This window comes from Adiantum capillus-veneris, chromosome 25, assembly GCF_014529385.1.
Source record: "Adiantum capillus-veneris isolate H3 chromosome 25, ASM1452938v2, whole genome shotgun sequence".
Taxonomy (NCBI): domain Eukaryota; kingdom Viridiplantae; phylum Streptophyta; class Polypodiopsida; order Polypodiales; family Pteridaceae; genus Adiantum; species Adiantum capillus-veneris.
This window is the reverse complement of record NC_140955.1, coordinates 59938834-59959909: the sequence shown is the minus strand read 5'-3', so window position 1 is coordinate 59959909 and position 21076 is coordinate 59938834. Positions and strand designations below refer to the sequence as shown.

The following is a 21076-nucleotide window of genomic DNA, read 5'->3' as shown; positions in this document are numbered from 1 at the left end:
GGGGGCGAACTCCACCTTACCACAAGCTTGTGCTTGTGTGGCCATGGCTTTAAAGGAGGTTTGGTTCTTAGATTTGGTGCAGAAGGAGACTTAATATTTGAGGATTTTTGTGCATGACATTACCACCTTGGAGTTCATAGAGAAGCTTCTTGGCCTCTATACAACCTACGTCAACTATGGAGAACTCTCCGCAGGTTTCCCTTTAAAGCTTCGCGTATATTTTTTGCATTGTGTTTTGAGCTGACATCTATAACTTGTGGGTTACTTTGATAAAAACCTGCTTTCCACTACCTAACACATCCCTTTGTTGTTGTTGGTTGTGATGGCGGGAGGTATAGAAAGAACCCTTACTCTTAACACTTTTGCAAAGAGGTACTCAAATAGAGATGGAAATCCTCTCTCTTGCATTGCTTTGTATTTCAAACCAATGTTACCTTAATTAATTAAGTTTTGTTGCTCTAGTCCTTCTGTGCTTTTTTAATGGGTAAAGCCAACTTTTGTACCTTTTGCAAACCCCCCCCCCCCCCCCACACACACACACACACACACACACACACACATGGTGTTTCCTACTGCTTGGCAATGTGTTGGTTCATATGTATGCTAGATATTGTGTCGGTTGATATGTATGTTAAATATGTGGCCTTAGAAAGCACACAGAATTATCGTTAGGGCTTCCTGTCCAAAACCTTGTTTCCTTCTAAGGTTTCAAACGTTTCACCATTCACTTTTGAAGAATTCTCAATAAAATTGAATTGGGGAGATATTAAACGTTCGCTTAATAACATGCAACTTGTTTTGGAGCAGGGAAAATTGACATGACTTGCTTTTACCGAATTTCTCCATGGAAGGACGAAGACGAGAGCTACAGATCCTTCTAAGTCAAAGCTCTGAGAGAGTCCGTATTTGCAGCTAGGCATGGCCCTTCTCAGCTCCTCTCTTGCAGGCGAGGTGCGTTCCCCCCCGTGTACATAACATGAAAAATCTGGCAAATATTTTGCATATATGTATTGTGAAGGGAATTTCTCGTAAATTATCATTGGCTCAATCGCTGAAATGCCGAGAACAATCCTTTTTATAGGTTAGATACAGCAAAAGCTCATCTATGAAGTGTGACATGTACAGCTTCTTGAAGCACTTGATCTTGTTGACCTGCAACAAACGTGCTTGATAAATTGCATGAACCTCTATCCATCACTTCCCCTTGCATCATGATTTGTGTTTGTCCGATGTGTTGTGCATCCTTGAACATGGACAAACCAAATTATGCTGGCGGTCCTCCAGCTGTAGCTGAAGGAAAGTGTGAAGAACTTATGTGACGCTGCCCTTGCATGTATGTGGAGTATGGTGAAGGCATGTCCTTCTTGGACTGATCTCTAATCGTAGTGTCATCGATATGCGGAAGAGCACCTTGGCGACGGAGATGTGTGGGGTATAGAATGATGCATTGTGAGAAGTATAGGTATAGAACAATGGCTGCGTTGTGAAAAATAAGCCAGCTTCTAGGTAAGTAGAAAAAAAATATAGATGAGATTGACATAAAAAAGATAGAGAGAGGATGTTCTCTCTCAAAAAGAGCTTAGACTTGGTATAACGACAGGGCGGAGAGAAGAGAGCATGGTATGCTTATGAGAGAAAGGGGGAGAGCTAAAGCAATTGACTTATTTTTATTCAAGAGTAGAGGCTTTCTAAACCGCCTAGATGGCATTGCCACAATTGCCGTGGCCAACCTTTCCAAGAATGGAATGAGGGCCCACAAGGAGGTCAACAGATGTACTTGCCAAACTATGCCTTACATTTTGAGTTTGGCACAAGTTTGCTTTAGAATGAATCATCTTTCCCTTTCAAGGTTAGAAAATAAGAACTTAACAAACCTTTAACATAATACGACAAAGTTTCCTACATTTTCAACATTCCCCCCTCTTGAAAGAATTGTAAGTGCCCTTGATTACGCTTGTGAAACAACCATAGGACATAAAACTTTCTTTAGTAGATACTGTCACGGGGACATGCACCACGTGTCAACGGAAAAGAACAGACTGAACAACTCTAAGCACTTCAAATAACAACTGAACTGAAAGAGATGTACGACACACGAGACGGGCAGTGGCAGAGTTTCACCCCAAGAGAGCATTGGCCCCAAACCTTGGCGCCCTTTTCGATATTTCTTTATATTGTTGAACTCAGTACGATGCCGGTGCTCGCGCTCTGCACCTTGAAGAGTGCCAAAGATTGAGCCCTCTGCACATATTTAAAGGCCCTTGGCCTATGAAAAGAAGTTACATCAAAAGCTTCAAACTCAAAGGCATCTGGTTCCAAAAGCTGGTGCCCAAAGCTGCCCAACGTAAATCATGGAAATCCGTATACTTGCCATGTAAGCATGTCAACGCAAATTGCAGAAATCCGTACAGGTTGCCAGGTGGCACTGCCAACGCAAATCACGGGCGTCCGTACAGTTGCCATGCCATCATCTTCTAGGCAAGAGAGTGTGGCCTTGCTTTATTTTAATCTCTTTAGGTCACTTGGGCCCCATTAAACGGGGTCCCATAAGTTGGTGGAAACTCTTCTTTAAACATAGGCAACTCTTCCATTTCACATTTCAATCAAGTAAACCATGCCCATGACCATCGCCACATGACATACATCCACATAGCATGCAATTTGCAAATCACACTTAGTTCACACTAACACCGTGTTTCAATCATTCAATCTAGCCATCTCATTCCGTTTAAAACTCTTGAAGCACCTAGATCACTGTGCAACCATCTCATCCTTGCGGAACTCTTGATGCACTCACATCTCATCGAGATAGACATCTCGATGCACTAGAATCTCATTTAGTTCACATTCAGTTCTCATTCACTTAGCCATCACATCTAGGTCTCGCTGATCTGTCACGGGACAGGCACCACGTGCCAACAGAAAAGAATAGACTGAACAACTTTAAGCACTTCAAATAACACTGAACTGAAAGAGATAGAGAGTGCACGATACACGAGACATGGAGTGACGGAGTTTCACCCCAAGAGAGCAGTGGCCCCAAACCTTGGCACCCCTTTCGGTATTTCTTTATATTGCTTGAACTTAGTATATCGCTGGTACTCCATCCTCTGCACCCTCCCGGGGAAAAGATGCTAGAGAATGAGCCCTTGGCTCATATTTAAAGGCCCTTGGCCATGAAAGCAGTTACATGAAAAGCTTCAAGTTCTAAAAGCATGAGGCCTCCCAAAAGAAGCCTAGCGCTAATCATGGAAATTTGTATAACTGCCATGTCAACATGCAGCAACGCAAAACGCGGAAATCTGTACAGGCTACCACATGGCATTGTCAGCGCAAATCACGGGCGTCCGTACAGCTGCTGCCACGCCATCATCTTTTACGCAAGAGAGTTAGAGAGTGTGTGCTGGTCCTATTTTATTTAATCTCTTTAGGTCACTTGGGCCCCATCGGATGGGATCCCGTAAGTTGGTGGGAACTCTTCTTTAAAATAGGCCACTTGACAAAACTTTGCAAGTTGCTTCTGCTTCTTCTATTGCTTTAGCTTCTTCTATGCTTTTGCTTCTTAGGGTTTAGGCCCCTCGGTCGGGATTTGCATGTTGGCTCAGTGTTCAAATCGTTCATCAGACAAAATGCTGCAGACATTTCATCTTTCTATACACGTCTCTAACAATACAGACATGAAAGAGAACATGTCTTCAGTTCAATTAGTACATCTGTTCATAAAGTCATTCCGCAAAATACTGTCAGCTTGTCAGTTTCCTAAAATCTCAACGAGAAATTCGTGACTTTATTCAATCTAGACAATCTGTGACAAAGGAGTGGAGTGGCTCCCCTCTTGTGCACTCCGCACCGCACCAGATTCAACCTCCTGATTCATCTTTAACTTTTGGCATAGACACTGTTAATAGCCCAAAAGCTTCAAGATACAACTCTCTCTGAAGAGAATTTGCGATGTTCTCCTCCTCCATCTACTTTACATCAAGGGCCAAAAAGTACCCTTGACCAAATCCGGTGGACCTAGCTTACCTTTCTGTGCTTTTCTTGTGCCCTATGACTTGTTGGTAGCCCTGTTGGCGTCTCTATCCTTGGCACCTATTTGGTCCTCTGGAATCCTTGATTTACTGATTCCTTCTACTTTCTTTCGTTGTGCCCTGGGACCTGGGGGTAGCCTCACTAGTCTCCCCTGTCCGCTGGCTCGCTAGTCTTAATCATTGGAACCTTAAGAAACACTATCATGTGATCCTTCTTCTTCTCTGGAATCCTCTAATGAACTTGCATCTGGCTCGGATAAGCCACCCTCTGATTCCCTTACTGCTCCGGAAGCATGTGATGAGCTGTCATCCGGTTCCCCTAACTCATTCTCTGCACTGGGAGACTCTTGCCTTGTTGAGGTGGATACTACCCCGTTCGTAGGATAAGTCAATGAGCCGGCATGCATTCCAAATCCTTGCTTAGCATGTCCCAAAAGTTTGTGAACAGAGTTAGAATTCTGTTCCATACAATACTGCCGATTCTCTTTTGCTAAACCACAACAATACTGTTCCATACAATACTGCCGATTCTCTTTTGCTAAATCACAACAATACTGCGCAAATAAGTATCCCAAAACCTGTGGCTGTAGTTATCCAACATGTCTTTCTTAGTCATCCTCAGATGATGCCAAGCCGTGATGACATCATCTTCATATTTGTTTGATATCCAAGTTGATGTGAAAATTCTCTGAATTTTACCCACGTCATAGGTGCTTCTCTGCGTAACAACATAGTAGACCACCATGTTTGTGCATTTCCTTACAAGTACGATGCCGCCCTTTGCACCTTGGAGCGTTCTGAGAACCGACCTCTTGAGAAGGTGATGTCAAACTGTTGTATAAACTCGAGGGCTCGATGGGTGTCCTGGTAGCCTGAAAACGTGTCAAACTTGATTGCTTGACCCCATCACCCCATCCTTGAACTCCTTGGTCTTCTTGTTCTTTTTCTCATTGTCAGAAGAGGACGAGCTCTCATCCTCCGAACTGCTACATAGCCTCCCATGCCGTCTAGGCCTTTTCAGAAATCTGCTTTTCTTGCTTTTTCTCCGCTTCTTCTGCCTTTTCTCATCCTCATTGGAACTATAGGATGACGACCTGTCAAAACTTTCTGAAGACGACGAAAAGTCGGGGTCATCCTTGAAATGAGCACGCTTCTTGGATTTGGGTGCCACCTGGAAAGTTGACTTCTGGCCCAAATAACCGGGGAAAATCCACTAATTTCCTCTTCTTCCAAGAGTGCTTCAAGCGTTTCATTATTTGGTTCATCTTCTTTTCAAGAGCTTTGGCCAGCTCTTTCTACGAGTATAGTCTATCCTTTCAACTTCTTTCCCAACCTGAGAGGAGAGTCTATGGTCTCATGCCATCTGAGTGAATCTCATATATCGGGTAATTCTTAGGTGTTTCGCAACTTTCGGGTCTCTAGAGTACTTGATTAGTTTTTTGACATACCCCAAAACCTAGGCGCTCCTTTCGAGATTTCTCTATATTGCTTCAACTGATTACAAGCTCGGGGGAACTTCTATGCTTCTTGCAAACGTGGAATGCCAGAAGGAGACCCCCCAACTCATATTTGAAGGCCCTTGGCCTCCTAAGAGAAGTTACATGAAAAGCTTTTGGCTTCCAAAAGCAAGCAGACCAAAATCTGGCGCCTAGAGGGTTGTTCTGTAAAACGCGGACGTTCGTACAGTGCTACATTAGCATTTCCATTGTCACTTGCATGTGTAACCCTATGTGCATGTGGACAAGCTAACTCCTACTTATAGGGTTTAGGACAGCCTAGGAAGTGTTCTGGCACCCTTGTGAGCCTATACACAGGACGTGCATGTCTAGGCACTTTAGTGTAGTTGCATACCCTCTGATTGCACATAAGCACAACAGAGTTTGCTAGGTGTAGGCACTGGGAAGTGTTCGCATAGTCTAGCATCTACCCAAGCCTAGGTAGTATCTGCGTATGAAGCACCTCTTATCAGTAGGTTATTAAGGGACATATTAGCATTCTTGTAGCAAGTTGGGGGGTTTATCAGACATCTGCTTGGCCCAGCCTTTATGTACTATAAGGGTGTACCCCAGGGTCTCCCATTGATCATAAGTTAGTAGCCCCAGTACCTCATCATTCATGGGCAGCCAGCCCATTAATACCCTCATGCATGGCGCTTTCCATCGGCAACACCATCCAGTACCTAGTGTTTTCTGCATACAGTACCATATCAGCACCTCAGACCAGCCCTAGCGTTTTGCATTCCTCAGCATCCTGTTAGAAGTTGCAGATTTCAGCCTCCTCACAGCAGTGTTTTTCAGCTAGCAGACCATCATCATCATCATTGCCAGTAGTTTGCAGATCTCAGCCCTCGAACCCTAGCATTTCCAGTTTTGAGCCTTAACATCGTCAGGTTGGCATCAACGTGCAGATCCAAGCCACCAGCGTTTTCAGTTTTCAGCCGTCTTCTTCGTCAACATTAGTATACACAAGGAGCATAATTGAAGATAACTACTTCTCACAATATTAGGAGAATAATGGATTATTATCATTTGTAAATTGGGTTCTTGTTAGTCACAACATACTTTGAAGTTATTTTTTGTGCTTATTTTTATTTTTCAATGATATCCCAAGTGGATTGTAACTATGGATGCATCTGATTGTTCCTATAGGTCAGCTGTGGGCTTCAAAGGACGTTAATAGAATCTTTTTTTTCCATTCTCTCTCCTCTCGCCCCAAAGAAAAAGGAAAAAATGTCTTGTGCCCCTTTTTTCAAGGTTTCCTGCTCTCTAAATGTTTGTTTCTGCAAAAGTTCAGCTTTGTTACTCCCTCTCTTTCAAAATTGGAATTTACTAAAATCCAGCTCTCTTTTGAAAGGCTGAATGCCTAGTAAAATCAAACTTGCATTGAGAATAAGCCTTTAAATTGTCAAGAATGGTTTGCATTTTTGATTATCAAGAATAGATCCCTCTTGGTAGTGTAGCGACATATATTGGGAAGAAGTTACCCTTTTTCTTTCTTAATGTTTTAAAATGTTTGCGGCAATAATTGGATGCTTAAATGCACAACTCGAGTCAATTTTATCATTTGTCACTTCAACTTATAATAGACTGTTTTGGTTGCAGGTAGGCATTCGATTACTCTTTTCTCCTCTTGGATCAAGGGTCTTTGCTCGATGGGCATGGTGATTTTTTTTTTCAAAACACTCGATATATATTGTTTTGTTCAGTTTCAGTCAGGTATGGTGTACAGAAGTAATGTTACTTGTACTTGCATGTCTATGCAGTATTGTTGGTGGGATTGGCTTTCCAGTTTATTCCTCATTCAAAGCTATCGAATCCAAGGAGAAGTCAGAGCAAGAGCAATGGCTGTGCTATTGGACAGGTCTGATTTTCCTAGTAGAATCTTTTTGTTGTCAATTGAAATTCTTTTTCTGTCCTATATTCTATGGTTTTTTGGGTTAATGTTGACAATCAGCGCAGTTGCTTTAGACGTGTGGTGTGCATGAAGTACTGTACGTCTTTTTGTGTGTGAAACCCTGCTCGCATCTGCCTTGCTGGCCCATCCTTAGTCTGCTGCAGCGTTTGCCTTCACTATCCAGTATAATTGCTGCCCCATGCCCGCTGCATACCTCTCTTTATTCTAGGTGGCTGGGGCACTTTTACTATCTTTAGCAGGTTTTTTCCTGTGGCCGTCTTTACAGGTTTTCAGTTTCCCCTGTGACTAGTTTGTACGAGTTTCTACAGTTCTATTTTTACAGTTTCCCACTGATCTCTTTGTACATGCACTAGATATTCTTGTATCACGACCTATGGTAGATTTTTATGTAACACAAAAGTATACAAGCCCTATTTTTTTACAAAAGAAGATAGGGAGTCAAGCTGTGTCTCCAAGAGGCAGTGAAAGTGGGCATGTATCTCACATATATAGTGGAGCTCTATCTCCTCCTCTCTGACACAGCTCTATCTCATAGTATGTTGTACAGTGGCATACATAGTGGAGCTCTATCTCTGACACAACCGGCACAACCTGGCCTCAGCTAAAATGCCTCAAAATCGGCCAGTCTTGATCTCCAGCTGGTGTGATGATGTTCGAATCTGTCCAATTTCACATCCTAAGATGTGGGACAAGTGAGTGTCCATGTAGGCCTAGATAGGAATCCATCTTTTGTGAGCTGGAGAAAATGCTCTTTATATGTAGTCATCTTCGTGGGATAGGAATCCATCCTTTGTGAGCTAGAGAAAATGCTCTTTATATGTAGTCATCTTCGTGGCCAGATCTTGTATTGGCTGTATCCATGTCCTTCGGGTATCCAATTGAAACAAATCCTTTCGTTTAAGTCTAGTGACCTCCCTCCGTTCTAGAGAGAGAGGGTGCATCTAGAGAATATTGAAAGGGGGGAAGCCTGTCCATAGAGAAACCATGTAGCTCAAACCATGCTGCTATCTGTGCATACAACATGATGTATCTCCCTGTGCTGTCAAGTGCCGTGAGGAGTCCAGGGCCAGGTGAGCATAATGATCTTGTGGAAGCTCCCATAAGCTGTGCATGAATGCCATTGATCTCGTAAGAGCCTCAATCACCAAAGGAGGGGCAGCCAGCTCTGTTCGGATGATCTCAGGGGAAACTGAGGCCTTAGCCTTGATCATCTTGGAGATCATGGAGATAAGTGGCCTCTCCATGTCTTGCCACCCATCTGTATGTCCATGCAGATGAGTCTGATGATCTGCTGAGGGTCTCCATATCTGCATTCGTGACTCCATATAGCATAGCTGAGGCAACCAAAGTATCAAAAGCCATAGCTTGGTCCTGGAATTGAACCTGTGAACACATCCTCTCCTAACCTCCCAAAGCTGCATATGCTCTAGTCAGTCTAGTCTCTGTCGCTCTTCTCATGGAGAAAATCAGGCCAGTAAAAACGACCCCAAGGTAAGTGTACATAGCCGTATACTCCACTCGGTCCTCTCCATAAGTAAAACTGGGTGCTGATCGCCGGACCCATTGCGCTGTAGTATTGAATACCTGTAACAAACTTGGACAATCCAAGTCAAGATTCTACCGCGACACAGCAGACATTCACTTCAAAACACTTCACAAATATACAATTGATGCGACACGGCCGGCGGAGTTCCGTGCCTAAGAGGTATTGGCCCCAAAGACTGGCGCCCCTTTCGGTATTTCTTTTTATATTAATCTTTGAGCAAAGTACAACTCCCGTGTGTGCTCGCTCTCAGACTCTGCGTCCAGATGCTCTACAGAGGGAGCCCCCTTGGGTTTCTTATAAAGGTTACATGGGATGCTAAAAGCAGAGCCCCCAAAAGCTTCAAAATCAAAAGCTTCTCTTAAAAAGTTCTTAAAATAAAGCAATGCCCAAAAAGCTTTTATTTTCAGCTTGCGGAGGATTTTGCTGCTTTATTTCCATACAACATTCAGTGCGAAAAGCGGGTCCGTACGGCCTGCCACGTCAGCACCTTCTCCGCAATTTTCGGATTTCCGTATAGTGCGCCATGTAGCAGTTTCAGCACGTTTTTCGGGACTGCCAGCAAGAGAGAGAGAGAGTGTGTATCTGCAGCCACGTCACCCGTTTGTGACATACCCCCCCCCCCCTTGAAAGCATTGTAATCGCCCTCGATTATGCATGCAAAACAGACAAAGGCAATAAATTGTCTTAGCAAACACTGACTGTTAGTACCGACGCACTAGGAACACACATCTAGCACATGTACCAATCGACAGTCACGTCACAGGACATCACTTGACGTCACAGGACATCACATGACAAATCACATTCAAAATTCATTCGGATCTTAGACCATGATTAATCGGCAACGTATTTAGCAATCGCATCTAGATCCTCTGGAGACCTCATAGATGCCCGATTAACTAATCCTTATTGCAACCACGTCTATCGAGATCTTGCAGACCGAAATGCTGCAGTCATTTCGTCTATCAAAGTCAGTATCGGGAATTTCATTTCATTAAGTCATACAACAGAATACTGTCAGCTCACAGTATCCCTGAAACTCAAAAGAGACATCAGTGACTTTAGTATCAAAATCGGGGCAATTTGTTGACAAAAGGAGTGGAGCCACTCCCCTCTTGTGCATACCGAGTTCGGGGTTCTGTCACAAGGCGGGCACCACGTGCCAATAGAAAAGAACAGACTGAATAGACTTTTAACACTTCAATAACAACTGAACTGAAAGAGAGAGAGACGACACGCGACACTGAGTGGCGGAATTCCACCCCAGAGAGTATTGGCCCCAAACCTTGGCGCCCCTTTCGGTATTTCTTTATATTGCATCATCAAAGTACAAGCCGGTACTCTAGACTCTGCACCTTCTCCAGGAAGCATGCCAGAGAATGAGCCCTAGCCTCATATTTAAAGGCCCTTGGCCTAAAAAGCAGTTTACAGTAAAAAGCCTTCAAAATTAAAAGCTTCTGGTCCAAAAGCAAAGCCAAAAATCTGCCAGCGTAAATCACAGAAATCCGTACAGCTTGCCACGTCATCAGGCAGCGCAAATTTCGAAAATCAGCCTACCGCCCTTAGGGTTAGGGTTAGGGTTTTTGCAGTTTTAGGGTTAGGGTTTCCCGAATTAGGGTTTGCAGGTTTTAGGGTTAGGGTTTCCAGAATTAGGGTTTCAGCAATTAGGGTTTCCAAAATTAGGGTTTCAGCAATTAGGGTTTTTGGCAGAAATTAGGGTTAGGATTTTCTGCACTCGGGCAACCACATCATCACTTTGTGACACTTCTTCTATTGCTTGTTCTTCTTAGGGTTTAGGCCCCTCGACCGGTAGCTCCGTTCTTCAATAGGTCGACACGTCAGCAGTTTGTTACAGGTTCAATTGGAATAGACTATGCTAAACCAAAAGCTTCAAGGTAAAGGTTCACAATCTGAGGAGTATCTGCCAGGTCCTCTTGCTCCATCTACTTCGCATCCAATGTGGGATAGTTCTTTGAATTTAACCAAGAACCGCCTTATCAATTTACCTTTTACCTTTCTTTCTTTATGTGCCAAAATCTGTTTTGGAAGCAGTATCTCCTCGTTTTCCTCCACTTCGGGTTGCTCATCAGGCTCCCCATCATCAGGCACATTGCCTTTAAAAGGCTTTAGGAGACTCACATGAAAAGCATTGTGAAGCCTCCCAAGTATCGGGCAACTTCAGTCGAAAGGAGACATCATTTATCTTTTCGAAATCTGGAAAGGTCCATAGTATCTATTGCTAAGCTTTGGAAAAAGCCGCTCCTTTCTCTTTTTCTTTCTTAGACGTGCCTTCTCAAAACGTAAGAGCACCCAATCGTTCTCCTTTAATTTCAAATCACGAAGATGTCGATCAGCTGCCTTTTTTTGTCTTTCCTGAGATTTCTCCAAAGCCTTCCAGACCAAGTCCAAGTCCCTCCTGAACTGGTCGGCTTCAAAAGCAAATCTTATCTTTCGTGCTAAGGAAGGGTGGAACCTTCGTAGCACATTCAATAATCTCAAATGGCGCCTTCCCCATTGAAGAGTGTATCTTGTTATTGTAGGCAAATTCCACCAAAGGTAAATACTTTTCCCATTGAGTCTTCTGATTTGAGATGTAAGACTTCAATAAATCTAGTACCATTGAACTAGCAATCTTTGGTTGCCCGTCAATCTGCGGGTGGAACGATGACGAGAACTGCAACCGCGTGCCAATGTTCTCCCAAATAGCCTTCCAAAACAAACTCGTGAATTTGGGGTCTCTGTCGGAGACAATCGTCTCAGGCATGCCATGTAATTTGAAGATATGGGCCACAAACAATCTCGCTAAGTGATCCGGCTTGATTGTTTTCTTCACTGGAATGAAATGAACTTGCTTGTTAAATCTGTCAATAACAGTCCAGATACCATCGTGACCACTCTGTGTTCCTGGGAGATCAAAAATGAAATCCATTGCAATACTTTCCCAGGGGCGGGTGAGTATGGGTAAAAGCGGTAACAACTCCTGTGCTTTATGCCTGTCAAACTTGACCTTCTGGCATACCAAGCAACTGCGTACAAAATCGTCCATGCCCTTCTTGAGTCTCTGTCAACAGAAGTATCTCTCCACACCTTTCAAGGTGGTAGCAATGCCGCGGTGACCCGTGAAAGGTGGACAGTGGCATTCGGTTAGAACCTTTTCCTTTAACGGTTGTGTAACGCACAACATGGTTTTCTTCATCAAGTAGCCATCCTGAATTGAATATCCCGCTACTACCTCCCCATTCCGTATCCGAGTGAAAATATCTACAAAATTTGTATTTGTGGCATACTGATCGACCATATCCTCAAAGCTCCTATGATGTATCATGGAAAATAGCCAGAACCAACGGCTTCCGAGACAAAGCATCTGCCACCAAGTTCTTCTGTCCCTGAACATGGACAAACTGGAAGTGAAACTGTGACAAGATGCTCGTCCACTGCATCTACTTTTCCAATAGCTGCTTCTGTGACAAGAAGTAGCGTAAAGTCTGATAATCTATGAAGACCGTAAAATCCGCTCGGAGTAGGTAATGTCGCCATTGATAAGAGCATGGATAACCGCCAAAAGCCCTTTTTCTGTGCTGTCAATTCCGGCCTTCAGAACAATCGGCTCTCGTAGGCAATTACATGACTTTGCATTAAGACCGCACCCAGACTACGACCACAAGCATCACAATATACTTCGAATGACTTTTGCAAATCCGGCAAAGTTAAAAACTGGTCTTGTGGTCAATTTCTCTTTCAATGTCTGAAAGGCAGTCACCTCTGTGGGTCCCCATGAGAAAAGGACTCCTTTCTGTGTCAAGATATGCAAAGGGGAAGCAACCTCTGCAAACTTTCTAATGAACCGCCTATAGTATGAACTTAAGTCCAAGAAGCTTTTAACTTCATGGACATTCTTCAAATCGTGCCAATCACGGATAGTCTCTATCTTGGCCGGGTCCATCTGCACTCCTGTTTGCTGAGACGATGTGTCCCAAAAAGTGTATCTCGGGTAGGAAAAATTCACTTTTCTTTGCATTAATCACCAACTTGTGATCTTGTAATGTCTGAAAGACCTGTAGCTGTTCTCTATGTTCTGCCTCATCCTTGGAGAAGACAAGAATGTCATCAAAGAAAGTGCCCACAAAAGATCTGTACTCTGTGAAAATCCTATCCATCGTTCGGTTAAATGTTGCTGGAGCATTGGTTAGGCCAAGAGGCATGACCAAAAACTCAAATAAACCAAAAGTCATCCGAAAAGCTGTCTTGTAGACATCTCTTGGTGCGATTCGGATGTGATGATATCCGCTCTTTAAGTCGATCCTGCTGAAACACGAGGATCCCTGTAAATCGGTCAAGAATATCATCGATCCTAGGAATCGAAAATCTGTTCTTGATGGTGATTTTATTGAGAGCTCTATAATCGATGCATATTCTCCAAGATCCTTCTTTCTTCAAAACCAACAACATTGGAGAGTAGTACAGTGAAGTACTCGGCTGGACAAGACCCTTTTCCAAGAGGTTTTTCACTTGGTTCATAATTTCTTCATTTTGGGCTTGGCTCACTCGGTAAGGTGGCCGGTTCGGTGGTGTGCTTCTAGGTATCAGATCAACGGTATGATCCTCGAAACGAGCTGGTGGCAACTCGCTTGGCAGGCCCTCTGAAAAGCAATTGACATGGGAGTGGAGAAAATCTTGGCGTACTTTATCATGGTCAAAACATATTCGACCTTCAATCATCATTTAGTTCTTTCCAGAAAAATCGAGTAAAGAAACTGAATTTCATCAAGTACAAATTCTGTGCCCTTCATTTGTCAAAGTCGCTTTCTCGGCCCGGTAGTCAACCACGGCGTTGTTCTTGTGGTACCAAGGGATTTCGAGTAGGACGTCACAACCTCCCAAGGGCATTACGTAGAAGTCCTCTTGCCCTAAACACCCCTGACATTGCAAACGAAGTTTGCCAATGATCGGTGTAATGGCATCATCCCGTGTCCGGGTGCCGCTAGAAGTACCTCCGTCTATGGCTTCAGCCTGTCGAGCGTAATTCCAAATCGAGCCGCCCATTCAAGGGCTCCTCCATCAAAGCAAATGAGGGCTTTCTGATCTTTCTTTTTGCCCTAAATGTGACAAATTTCTACTTTCATTCATACGATTCGGTTCGGGTTCCTTGCAATGTGGTACCAGTTATGTTTTCATGTGCCTTTTCTGCCACATTCCTCTCCTGCTCTAGAACTCTTTGGCCTGTCTCGAGTCTGTTCTTGGTGTGCCTTTGCGGGGCACTTTGCGGAGATGTGCCCATGTTCTCCGCATCCAAAACACTTCCGCTCTTTGAGATAGATAACCCTTTCTCTAAGAGTCTGTCGGAAACGTGTATCATTCTTTTCTTTGTTCTGGGAATTCTCTCTCTTTCTACTTTCATTGTGAGAGGTCTGTTGGGTTCTTTGAGTCAAGATCTCATCATTGGGGTAAGTCAAATTTTTCGAAAGTATCGCAAAAACCCCGTTTCACATGACCCATTAATTCTTCAAAAGAATTCAACTTCTGTTCCAAGCAGTAGTCTTGGATCTCTGTAGGAAGTCCGCAGCAAAATCGCTCAATCTGTTCCTTAAACAAGACCTTCGTAAATGAAGAGGCTGGTAGAAAAGAGTTCCAAAACCTCTCGCAATAAGCGTCCAAAGAATCTTCCTTGGTCATCCGAAGATGATTTCAAGCAGTTCGTATACATCTTTCGTACTCCCGAGTCAGCGAAGAAGAAATAAAAAGACTTTTAACCATTTAACGGGAGCTTCCTTTTTCAGTAGAAGAGTGAACCACCATGTTTGAGCATCTCGGAAAGGATTCAAATCGAGTGTCCACCTTTAAATTCTTTTACTTTCTTGCTTTTATCTTTGAGGAAGTCATACTGGTTGGCTTTTAGAAATGCTTCTTCTTTGCGTAAAATTTGTGATCGTCGTAGTTCGAACTGTTTGAGGATGACTCCTCTGTAGAACTGTCAGAAACTGGGCGAAAACTAGGCTTCTTTGCCTTTTTCTTGCCCTTTCCGAAGCTTTGCTTTTTGCTTTGCTTGTCCATGTTTTTCTGCGAGTACAGGTTATGCTTTTCTGCACTCGTCTGCCTTTTCGACTTTACTCCCTACCCGAGAGGAGAAGCAATGGCCACACATCGTCTCGAGTAAATCTTATCAATCTGGTAATTCTTCAGGAGTATCACCAATCTCGGGTCCTTGGAGTACTTAATCAATCTGTTCACACATATGCCAATCTGCAGTTTGTACTCCTTTTCTAGCAAACTTGTCCGAAAAACATTTGCCCAAATCTTCATTCTTTTCTTCAGTTCCCGTGCCAGATCTTCAACTTTTCTTTGCCTTCCCACTGAGAGGTGTCATCTTTGTCAGATTCTTCACCATAACCCATGTGTAATCTGGGATTTTTAATGGCTTTATGCCCTGCAAGACAGAGCGATGAAGACGGGAGCGCTCTCGATGCGCGATGTATGAAGGGTGGGAGTGGCTAAAAGTTCCGGGGTTGGCAGCCGGAGATTCTTTCCCAAAAGCTGTGCGCGCTGTAAAAAGGATCGGATCCTCCGTAGAAGAAGAATCTTTCTGCGCTCTGATACCACTGTAACAAACGTGGACACTCCAAGTCAAGATTCTACCGCGACACAGCAGACATTCACTTCAAAACAGTTCACAAATTTACAATTGATGCGACAAGGCCCGGCGGAATTCCGTGCCAAGAGGTATTGGCCCCAAAGACTGGTGCCCCTTTCGTATTTCTTTTTATATTAATCTCTGAGCAAAGTACAACTCCCGTGAGTGCTCGCTATCAGACTCTGCATCCAGATGCTCTACAGAGGGAGCCCCCTTGGGTTTCTTATAAAGGTTACATGGGATGCTAAAAGCAGAGCCCTTAAAAGCTTCAAAATCAAAAGCTTCTCTTAAAAAGTTCTTAAAATAAAGCAATGCCCAAAAAGCTTTTATTGTTAGCTTGCGTAGGATTTTGTTGCTTTATTTCCGTACAACATTCAGCGCAAAAAGCGGGGTCCGTACAGCCTGCCACATCAGCACCTTCTCCGCAATTCTCGGATTTCCGTTTCAGTGCGCCACGTCAGCAGTTTCAACGCGTTTTCCGGGATTGTCTGCCAGAGAGAGAGAGAGTGTATCTGCAGCCACATCAGCCGTTTGTGACAATACCATAGCCTTGGTCTTCCCAAGGTTACTAGACATACCCATATCTTGCGCAAATGTGTGTAAAGCATCAAGATGATGTTGCATCCCCTCAGGTGAATCCAGAATAAGCACATTATCATCTGCATACGACAATAGGCGTATCCATGTCCCTACCAACTGTGCTCCTTTGTCACCCTCCCTCTCTATGTAGTCTGAAGCCTCATCCACATACATGCCAAAAAGAGTGGGGGTAATGGGCAGCCGCGTTTCACCCCAATGGTGGAGTGAAGAATCTCTGATACCCCCTAGGGGCGTACGCACTCGTCCTGTAATTGTCCTGTACAAGGTGTTAGAGTTACATCTCCGGCTGCTTCACACTTCATGTTGTACGGCTAGTATGGTCCGGGTTGGCCACCCATGTCATGCACTTAGCCTAGGGTCACATGTGCACATTGCACATGGTCATTCCTTTTTCCATTCACCACACCCACATTGGATGGTTTTATACCTTAGGGTATTTTTCCATGAGGGTCGTGGGGCCTTTTATCTCATGAGGTCGTGGGGGCCTTGGGGCCTAGTATATATGCTAGGCCCACCCCACATGTATTCATTATCTTTGTACACTTACGATAGTAGAGAGGTTCCATTGGGAACCCGTTTACTCACTCTCTCTCCATTCCAGCGTTGGCACTCTCTCTCTCTCTCTCCATCGCCATTCTCACATGGTATCATCGCTTGGACTGGGAGCACCTTACACCTGTGATTGAGGCATACGAGGCTAGCGCTGAACCTCCTCTTCACTTCTATCTCGAAGAAGCATCAGTTGGAACAGCAGCGTTTTTGCCACCAGCGTTTTTGGACCAGCCCCCCTTGCGTTTTTTCTTGGGATTAACTCCAGCGTTTTTCCCTCATCATCGCATTGGGCAGAGATTAACTCCAGCGTTTTTTTTTTTCCTTCATTGGTCCATCTTCCCCCCTCATCGCCACTTGGTGTTTGTGTTATTCAACAACACAGTTGGAGGTTTTATCGTCTGTTGCAGTTGGCTTCAGAGTTCCCCTTCATCCCCTATCACTTACTCCTCATTGCCCCTCATCGGCTGGGCATTTACCTGAGCAATTCGGCAATTTTCAGCTTGCTGCGTTTTTTGCTACTGCAGCGTTTTCAGCGCACACACGAGGTGAGGACATTGATCTTGTTGGTTCTTACGGTACCCTCTTCATCGGGCATTTTCCCCTCTCTTCCGGTGCGAATCTGGACGAGTATTGCTTGCTGTTTTTCTCTCATTTCAGCCTCTTTAGAGCTGAGATACACAGGGATTACTCAACATCCGCTTCTGCAGCGTTTCCATCTTGTTCGGAGACGTACAAGCTTGCTGTTTTTTACTGTTCAGCAGTGATTTTCAGCACCTTAGCAGTTGCTCTTGGGTAGACAGCTTGCCTCGCACTTATCCTCTAGCACGGCTGATCACGGTACCCTCACATCGACTTGATCTCTTTGCTTTCTGGGCATACATTTCCGCACGGAGATTGACGAGACATGGCTGCCCCTGCAGCATATGGTTTTACGGTCTTCGCAGAGACCTCCAAGCTGGATAATTCCAACTACAGTGTTTGGAAGACGAAGGTGAAGACCCTGATCACCTACAATGGATTCTGGGATTGGCTTCAGGTCAGCACATTGGCTACGATGCCGGTTCTTACTCCAGGATCTGTTTCACAGGCAGATATTGATTCATGGGTCGACACTGACCGTCGGGTGTACACTTTTCTCCTTATGAACCTCTCTGACACGGTTCTACATGAAGTTAAAGCGGAGGAGCACGCACACAAGCTTTGGCAACGCATTACGGAATTGTTTGAGGACAAATCAGTTGCCAGGTGTCTTCGGCTAGAGCGGGAGCTTTACCTCCTGCAGTTCAGCCAGTTCAACTCACTTCTGGGGTTGACTCGCAAGATGCGGGAGATCTGGGACGACCTCGTTGCCTCTGGAGGCAGCATGACCACACAGCAGATGGCCAAGCACTTACTCTTCAAACTCCCTCCTCGATTTGATTCCTACTACCAGGGGATCATACGCTCACGCCCCGCAGCCCCGTCTACCTGGGAAGAGGTTCTTCCCGAGCTCATGCAGATTGAGAGCCACTTCGAGTTTCGGGCCGGAGGAGCTGTTTGGCGCGGATGGTGCATTGTTGGCTAAGGGCAAGGACAAGGGAAAGAAGGCCCAGACATCAGATTCGGGCGAACCTTCTACGTCGGACGACAAGAAGAAGAAGAACAACAACAAAGACATCGAGTGCCATTATTGCAAGAAAAAAGGGCACAAGCAAGCGGAGTGTCGGAAGAAGAAGCGGGACGAGGTTGACAAAGCTAAGAAGAACATAGCTTCCACGGCGGTGACGACTGCCAAGCCATCTGAGGGGATTTCTCTTGTTGCTGCTACCGGTGCGGCATTGACTTCTACTCAGTTTGGAGCATGGATTGTGGACAGCGGTGCTACCGCCCACATGACTCCTATGAGGGACTGGTTCAGTTCCCTTACAGCTACGTCAGATCAGACTATCACTCTTGGTGATTCCAACACGGTACCGGTCTCTGGTACAGGCCACATACCCATTTTCAGATCTTCAACTGACCCACGATACAGTGCTTTGGAGGCTTTGTATGTACCTGACTTAGCCTTCAACCTCCTTTTAGTGGCTTCACTTGATTCACAGGGGGCACAAGTACTATTTGGAGGAGGTAAGGTTGTTATCTCCGACTCTGCTACTGGCACAGTGCTAGCCCATGGTGAGCGAGAAGGTGCCTTCTTCAAGCTCACAACACTACTATCACATGGCTCGATATCTTCTTCATTGTGGCATGCCAGATATGGCCACTTGAACTATTCCTACATGCAGCAGGCATCCATGGAGTCCTTGGTTGATGGGCTTCCTAGCATTCGCTCTCCTACGGGTGTTTGCACAGCCTGCCAGATGGGCAAGCAACATCGTGACGCCTTTCCGAAGCAGGATGAAACCAGAGCTTCGAGACCACTAGCCTTGATCTACACCGACATTTGTGGCCCTCAAGCCACTCCTTCCTTCAGCGGAGCCCTCTACATGTTGGTGCTAGTGGATGATTTTACGAGGTACACTTGGGTTTACTTCTTGAAACTCAAGTCGGAGTGCCTATGCTACTTCAAGGATTGGAAGACTATGGTGGAGAAGGAGAAGGACTTAAAGATTGTCTCTCTTCGCTCAGACAACGGAGGTGAGTTCACTTCCAAGGAGTTCGCGCAGTTCTGCAAGTCGAAGGGCATACAGCGCCAGCTGACTACTCCTTACACTCCATCTTAGAATGGAGTGGTCGAGCGGAAGAATCAGATTATTGTTGAGATGGCTCGGACGATGCTCGAGCATGCTTCTCTGGCTCGGGTTTTCTGGGCAGAAGCTTGTTCCACGGCGGTCTACCTTCAGAACAGGTCGCCTACATCAGCAGTAGCATCTATGACCCCTTATCAGGCTTACTATGGGCGCAAGCCCTCTGTGGCACACCTACGCGTGTTTGGATGTCCGGCCTTCATGCATGTGCCGAAGGAGAAGCGGACGAAGCTGGATCCTAAGTCCAAGAAGATGATCTTCGTTGGATACAGTCAGGAGTCCAGTGGATTTCGCCTTCATGATCCGGTCACCAGGGCCACTACAGTGAGTCGTGATGTTGTCTTTGATGAGCAGTTCATCGGCTCTTTAGAGGGGGCGTCTACATCGGAGCCTTCTACATTGACACCTCTCTCCCTTCCCGCACGAGTCAGGCCTCCACCTCCACCTCCACCACTACCTAGACCTCTACCACAGCAGCCAGTACCTACCTTGGATCATGCTGATTCTGACACCGACTCTTTCCAGTCTGCAGACGATGCTGAGGACCCTCCAGAGGACGTACCTCGGGAGCGACTTGTACCTGGTTGACTTTATTCGACAGTTTCTTCTTCTGGATTGACAGAGTTACCACAGCCGCAGGAGCCTGGTCAACCTAGACGCTCAGCACGCCTTCAGCAGCGAAGGCAGGTATACGAGGGCAACGAGTTCGTGAACTTTGCTCTCATGATGCGGATTTCTTTTGCGGCCCCAGAGCCCTCTTCAGTGAAAGAGGCCCTTGAGTCTAACTCTTGGAAGCGTGCGATGCTTATGGAGCTCGACGCTATTGAGCGGAATGGTACTTGGAAGCTTGTTCCTCGACCTAAGAAGCGGAAGATTGTTGGGACGCGCTGGATCTTCAAGACGAAGTTCAAAGCTGACGGCTCCATCGAGAAGCACAAGGCGAGACTTGTGGCCAAGGGCTATGCACATCGCCTTGGCGTTGACTTCGACGAGACTTTCGCTCCGACCGCTCGGATGACTACTATACGGATGTTACTCTCATTAGCAGCCCACTACGGCTGGCCTATCTATCAGATGGACGTCAAGAGTGCCTTCTCCTCAACGGTACTCTTACAGGGGAGATTTATGTTGAGTAGCCGCCGGGTTTTGCGAAACCTGGCTTCGAGGACTACGTCTGTCGACTGTACAAAGCGCTATACGGCCTGAAGCAGGCTTCCAGGGCTTGGTATCAGAGGATTGATGAGTTTTTCATTAGTCTCGGGCTGAAGCGTACACATGGTGACGCGAACTGCTATGTGGCATCAGAGGGCAGTTTGGTTGCTATTGTTATTGTATATGTTGATGACTTGATCTTTTCAGGTTCTTGGACAATCAGGATCCGCTCCATCATGCAGTCTTTGGAAAAGACATTTGAGATGACGGATTTGGGCTTGCTACACTTCTTCCTGGGTTTTGAGATTTACCAGACACCTCACGGCATCTTCTTCTCTCAGCGGAAGTATGCTACGGATATACTTGCCCGAGGGCCGACACAGAATGGGACAATGCAGACCTATAGGCACTCCACTTGAGCCCGGGG

At 45.4% G+C, this 21076-nt stretch overlaps 1 protein-coding gene across 1 annotated transcript in view; it reads left to right on the top strand.

Moving 5' to 3' along the window:
• The first annotated feature begins 598 nt into the window (after window positions 1-598).
• Window positions 599-21076, top strand: part of LOC147424963 (HVA22-like protein k) — a 76225-nt gene continuing 55747 nt past the window's right edge. Inside the window, exons 1-4 of the mRNA XM_086500445.1 lie at window positions 599-705; window positions 808-951; window positions 7133-7191; window positions 7294-7391. Coding sequence (XP_086356571.1) covers window positions 919-951; window positions 7133-7191; window positions 7294-7391 — 190 coding nt within the window. The 5' untranslated portion in view covers window positions 599-705; window positions 808-918. The remainder of the gene's footprint in view (window positions 706-807; window positions 952-7132; window positions 7192-7293; window positions 7392-21076) is intronic.